Genomic DNA, 6,186 nt, shown 5'->3' on the forward strand with positions numbered 1-6,186 from the left:
AACTGAGTCCGGGGCATTCTCGCTCGCATTTTCTTGGTACGAGCACCAGAAGTCCTCGAGCATACGCCACTTTTCGAAGCATTGCCCATCTTTTGGACCGTTTTGGGTCGCTTGACAGTTTTCCCTCCAACAAACTTGCTTCTCGGACTATACCTGCGAAAAACGTGTCAGGGAGCGTGCCAGGAGTGTGGGTTGAAGTCCTCAGAGTACGAGCTCCGAAGATCGGAAGACTTATGACCAATACGGAGCAAAGGGAAGAAACCGTCGGTGGACCACTTTTTGCCCCAGGAAGAGAAAACTGAGTCCGAGGTATTCTCGCTCGCATTTTCTTGGGACGAGTAGTGGAAGTCCTCGAGCACAGGCCATTTCCTTCTCTGCATGTGCATTTCCAGTGGTTTCTGACACCGGACGAGCGTTCGCCACTCGTTGGAAGCATTGGCCATCTTTTGGACCGTTTTAGGTCGCACCACGATTTTCCCTCCAACGAGCTCCCTTCCCAGCCTATACCTCTGGAAAATGTGTCAGGGAGAATGCCAGGAGTGTGGGTTGAAGTCCTCAGAGTACGTGCCTCAGAGATCGAAAGACTTATGACCAATACGGAGCAAAGGGAAGAAACCGTCTGGGGACCACTTTTTTTCTCAGGACGGGAAGACTGAGTCCGAGGCATTCTCACTCTCGTTTTCTTAAGACGAGCACCGGAAGTCCATGAGCTCAGCCCATTTCCTTCGCTGCAAGCGCATTTTCAGTGGTTTCTGACACCGAACGAGCGTTCGACACTCGTTGGAAGCATTGGCCATCTTTTGGACTGTTTTGGGTCGCACAACAGTTCTCCCTCCAACGAGCTCCCTTCCCGGCCGATACCTCTGGAAAACGAGTCAGAGAGCATGCCAGGAGTGTGGGTTGAAGTCCTCAGAGTACGAGCCCCGAAGATCGGAAGACATGACCAATACGGAGCAAAGGGAAGAAACCGTCGGGGGACTGCTTTTTGGCCCAGGACGAGAAAACTGAGTCCGGGGCATTCTCGCTCGGGTTTTCTTGGGACAAGCACCAAATTCCTCGAGCTAGCCCGTTTTCTTTGCTGCAAGTGCGTTTCCAGTGGTTTCAGACATCGGACGAGCGTTCACCATTCGTTGGAAGCATCGGCCATATTTTGGACCGTTTTAGGTTGCACCATAGTTCTCCCTCCAACGAGCTCGCTTCCCGGTTTATACCTCCAGAAAACGTGTCAGGGAGCATGCCAGGAGTGTGGGTTAAAGTCCTTGGAGTACGAGCCCCGAAGATCGAAAGACTTATGACCAATACAGAAGAAAGGGAATAAACCGTCTGGAGACCGCTTTTTTCCTCAGAACGGGAAGACTGAGTCTGGGGCATTCTCACTCTTGTTTTCTTAAGACGAGCACCAGAAGTCCTCGAGCTCAGCCCGTTTCCTTCGCTGCAAGTGCATTTTCAGTAGTTTCTGACACCGGGCGAGCGTTCGCCACTCGTTGGAAGCATTGGCCATCTTTTGGACCGTTTTGGGTCGCACAACAGTTCTCCCTCCAACGAGCTCACTTCCCGGCCGATACCTCTGGAAAACGAGTCAGGGAGCATGCCAGGAGTGTGGGTTGAAGTCCACGGAGTACGAGCCCCGAAGATCGAAAGACTTATGACCAATACGAATCAAAGGGAAGAAACCGTCGGGAGACCACTTTTTGCCCGAGGACGAGAAAACTGAGTCCAAGGAATTCTCGCTTGCGTTTTCTTGGGACGAGCACTGAAAGTCCTCAAGCCCAGCCCGTTTTCTTCGCAGCAAGTGCATTTTTAGTGGTTTCTGACACCGGACGAGCGTTCGCCACTCGTTGGAAGCATTAGCCATCTTTTGGACCGTTTTGGATCGCACCACAGTTCTCCCTCCAACGAGCTTGTTTCCTGACCTATACCTCTGGAAACGTGTCAGGGAGCATGCCAGGACTGTGGGTTGAAGTCCTCGGAGTACGAGCCCCGAAGATCGAAAGACTTATGACCAATACGGAGCAAAGAAGTTGTTCTTGAATCGTTCAAACAAGTAGAGGAAGGTGAAATTAGGAGTTCTCCTGATAGACTTAACAACAAAGTGGAGAAGGGGGTGGGTAATAGTGATGAATTTACCCTTGTAACTCGTAAGAAGAGTGAGCTAGTATCTGTTAGAGATCGTGAAAGAGTATGGAGGTGATTAAGCCAAACTCGTTTGGTAGTCTTTTGGAGGTGGGTGACGTTGACAAATGGGCACTATCTATAATAGAGGGTTCACCTGCTCATTACAGATGGATGAAGGTACTGATGTTCTAAGTGGTGTTAGTTCTTCTAGTGGTCCGAAAGGATTACATACATGCAATAATTCTCATGATTAGTTGGTGCACTTGGAATGTACATGGTTTAAACCACCAGTTGAAGAGTAAGGCAGTTGTTGATTTTCTGGGGTCTTCCTCAGTGGGATTTTGTTGCCACTTGGAGACTAGAGTTCGAGAAGGTAATTTTGATTCTGTTTCTAGAAGGTTCGGTAACTCTTGGGATTACTCTTGTAGTTACAGTAATAGTGGTGTTGGTCGGATTTGGGTGATGTGGAAGAAGAATCGTTTTTCTTTCTCTACTCATGTGAGGGATGAACAGTTTATTACAGGTACGTTAGTAGATCTTTTATCTGGTGTTTGTGTGGAGGTGTTTTGTGTTTATGCCTCTAATAGTAATATTGAGAGACGTATATTATGGCATCGGTTAGTTAAGATTACTTCTGCTTGGTCGAGCCCAGGGTTGTCATGGAAGATTTTAATGCTATTAGAGGTCATTCTGAAGCTTGTGGGGGATCTCCTATTCAGGGTGAGATGGAGGATTTTGATATGGCTATTCGCGATGCTGATTTAGTAGAGCCGTCGGTGCAGGGAAACTGGTTTACTTGGACTAGTAAAGTTCAGGGGTCTGGGATGATGCGTCGTCTGGATCGTGTTTTATTGAATGATGATTGGTTATCTGCATGGCCTACTATGTTAGTTAATGTGCTTCCATGGGGTATTTCTGATCATTCTCCTATTTTATTATATCCTAGCTTTCAGCAAAATAGCAAAGTGGTGTCTTTTCGAATCTTCAACCATTGGGTGCAGGATCCATCCTTTTTGAGGTGGTTACTAGGATGTAGAGTCGTCATGAGGGCGTCTCTCCGCTTGTAAGCCTTATGAGAAACCTTAATCTTCTCAAACCTATTCTCCGTAGACGGTTTGGTAGACACATCAGGAGTCTTAGTGAGGAGGTACGCATTGCTAAGGAGGCCATGGATATAGCTCAGAGAGAGGTAGAACGTAACCCAATGTCAGATGTTTTGAGTCGCCAAGCAAGTCTTGCTACTGAGACTTTCTGGACAGCAGTTAGATTGGAGAAGCCTCGCTTTGGCAGAAATCTCGAATTCGTTGGTTAAAGCTACGATCACAATACGACTTTTTTCCACCGATTCGTCCGCTCTCATATGAGTTGTAATTCTCTTCTTTCTCTAGTTGATTCTGTTTGTTCCAGGGTGTCTTCTCATGATGGGGTGGCTCAGATGGCAGTTAATTATTTTAGTAACAGTTTGGGGTCCCAGGAGATTGGCTATAGAGAATTGACCCCAATTATTGATGATATTGTTCAGTTTCAGTGGTCTGAGGAGTGTTGTCAGGCGTTACAGGTTCCTATTAGTCGGGAGGAAGTTAGGAGGGTCTTATTCTCTATGGATAGTGGAAAGGCTCCCGGTCCTGATGGGTTCTCTGTTGGTTTCTTCAAAGGTGCCTGGTCTGTGATTGGTGAAGATTTTTGTGATGCGGTTTTACATTTCTTTGAGACCTATTATCTTCCAGTAGGAGTTAATGCTACTGCTATCACCCTCATTCCTAAACATAATGGGGCTGAGCGCCTGGAGGACTTTCGTCCTATTTCTTGCTGTAATGTGTTATATAAATGCATTTCTAAAATTTTGGCTGATAGACTTCGTGTGTGGCTTCCTTCTTTTATCAGTAGTAACCAGTCTGCTTTTATACTTGGGAGGAGTATTATCGAGAACATTCTGCTTTGTCAGGAATTGGTAGGAGGTTATCATCTTAATTCTGGTAAACCTCGATGTACTTTGAAAGTTGATCTTCAAAAAGCATATGACTCTGTTAATTGGGATTTTCTGTTTGGTTTGCAGATTTCTATTAGTACTCCGTTGAAGTTTGTGAGTTGGATTAGCGCCTGTGTTACTTCCCCTATGTTCTCTATTATGATTAATGGCTCACTGGAGGGGTTTTTTCATGGCAGGAAGGGTGTAAGACAAGGTGATCCTTTATCTCTCTTTCTCTTTGTTATGGTGATGGAAGTTCTTTCTCGTATGTTGAATAAGATTCCTCAGAGTTTTCAATTCCACCATCGTTGCGAAAAGGTTAACTCATCTGACCTTTGCCGATGACCTTATGATATTTTGTGTTGTTAATGAGCCCTCTATCAGATTTATTCGAGAATGTCTTCAGAGGTTTGGTGAGCTTTCAGGTTTGTTTGCAAATCCTAGGAAAAGCTCTATTTTCATTGCAGGAGTTAATAATGAGAATGCTTCTCGTTTGGCTGCTTGTATGGGTTTTGTCCGTGGAAATCTCCCTGTTCGTTATCTTGGCCTTCCTCTTCTTACTGGTCGGTTACGTTCTAATGATTGTGTTCCTCTGATTCAGCGTATCACTAGTCGAATTCGTTCTCGGTCTGCTCGAGTTCTTTCTTTTGCTGGTAGACTGCAGCTTGTTTGTTCTGTGCTTTGTAGCCTTCAAGTTTACTGGGCTATTGTGTTTGTTCTTCCTGCGTATGTGCATAATGAGGTGGACAAGATTCTCAGATCTTATCTGTAGAGGGGTAAGGAGGTATAAAGGTGGCGTGGGTGGATGTGTGTCTTCCCTTTGAGGAGGGCGGTCTTGGTATTCGTGATGGCACTGCATGGAAATTTGCTAGTACTTTGAAGATTTTGTGGCTTATGTTGACAAATTCGGGTTCTCTTTGGGTGGCTTGGGTGGAGGCTTATGTACTGAAGGGGAGGTCATTATGGGATGTGGATAGTAGAGTGGGTCGATCTTGGTGTCTTCGGGCGATCTTACGTAAGCAAGAGAAGCTGAAGCAGCATGTAAGGATGAAGGTGGGAAATGGCAATAGATGTAGAGTTTGGCTTGATCCGTGGTTGCAGAGGGGTGCCATTCTGGAACAAGTTGGAGAGAGAGTGCTTTATGATGCAGCAAGTCGGAGGGAGGCTAGTCTCTCTAACTTTATTGGCCCAGATGGAGAATGGCTTTGGCCACGAGTTTCTGTGGAATTAATAGAATTATAGAAGAGGGTTCAGGAGATTAGTTCGTGTCTTAGTGTTAGTGATAGTTGGGTCTGGGTTCCTGGTCATCAGGGTGGTTTCTCTATTGCAAGTGCATGGGAAGCTATACGTCCCAGGGGTGGTCGGGTTCTTTGGGATGGTTTATTGTGGGGTGGGGGAAATATCCCAAAACATTCCTTTTGTGCGTGGTTGGCCATTAAAGATAGGTTGGGCACTAGAGATAGATTTCATAGGTGGGATAGTTCGGTTCCGTTGTCGTGCATTCTATGTGAGGGGGGTATGGAGTCTCGCGATCACTTATTCTTTTCGTGTCCATTTGGGGGGGATGTTTGGTCTAGGGTTCTTCGGATCATGGCTTCCTCACATAGGATTGGGCATTGGGGGGTGGAGTTATCTTGGATTTGTCATCAGGGTATTAGGAAGGGTGTGAGGAGGAAGCTGTGGCGCGTTCTTTGGTGCGCAACTATATATTTTATTTGGAATGAGCGTAATCATCGGTTACATGGTGGACAGGCTCCTGATCCTATTGTCATTTTCCATCTTATTTGTACGTGGATTCGTGCTCGTGCTGGCTCTTGGCGGGAGGATGCTTATCTTCCCTTTTAATTAGCTACTTTGTTTGATTTTAATGCTTGTCCACGGGCTGTGGGGTTTTTATTTATTTATATGTTATGTTGAACTTCACTAGTCGATGGGACATTGTTGAGTTTATGGTCTTTTGTCCTTTCGTTACTTTCTTCTTTTTTTGGTTCATTCTCTTGTTATGTTTAGATACTTTCTTTGTTTGTTAGCATTTTATGTGTTGTTGCCTTGACCTCAGGCTGTGAGGTCCCCCTTGTTGTTGTATAATAAAATTACCTTTT

At 45.7% G+C, this 6,186-nt stretch overlaps 1 protein-coding gene across 1 annotated transcript; it reads left to right on the top strand.

Annotated features, from left to right (window-relative positions):
* Positions 1–2,181: 2,181 nt before the first annotated feature.
* Positions 2,182–5,929, top strand: LOC103493225 (uncharacterized). The gene is made up of 9 exons (XM_051088105.1): positions 2,182–2,292; positions 2,407–2,638; positions 2,743–3,133; positions 3,226–3,422; positions 3,504–4,194; positions 4,282–4,402; positions 4,491–4,826; positions 4,913–5,299; positions 5,396–5,929. Exons 1-9 carry the CDS (start codon positions 2,182–2,184, stop codon positions 5,927–5,929), a joined length of 3,000 nt encoding a protein of 999 aa, XP_050944062.1.
* Positions 5,930–6,186: the final 257 nt, after the last annotated feature.

This window comes from Cucumis melo, chromosome 7, assembly GCF_025177605.1.
Source record: "Cucumis melo cultivar AY chromosome 7, USDA_Cmelo_AY_1.0, whole genome shotgun sequence".
Taxonomy (NCBI): Eukaryota; Viridiplantae; Streptophyta; class Magnoliopsida; order Cucurbitales; family Cucurbitaceae; genus Cucumis; species Cucumis melo.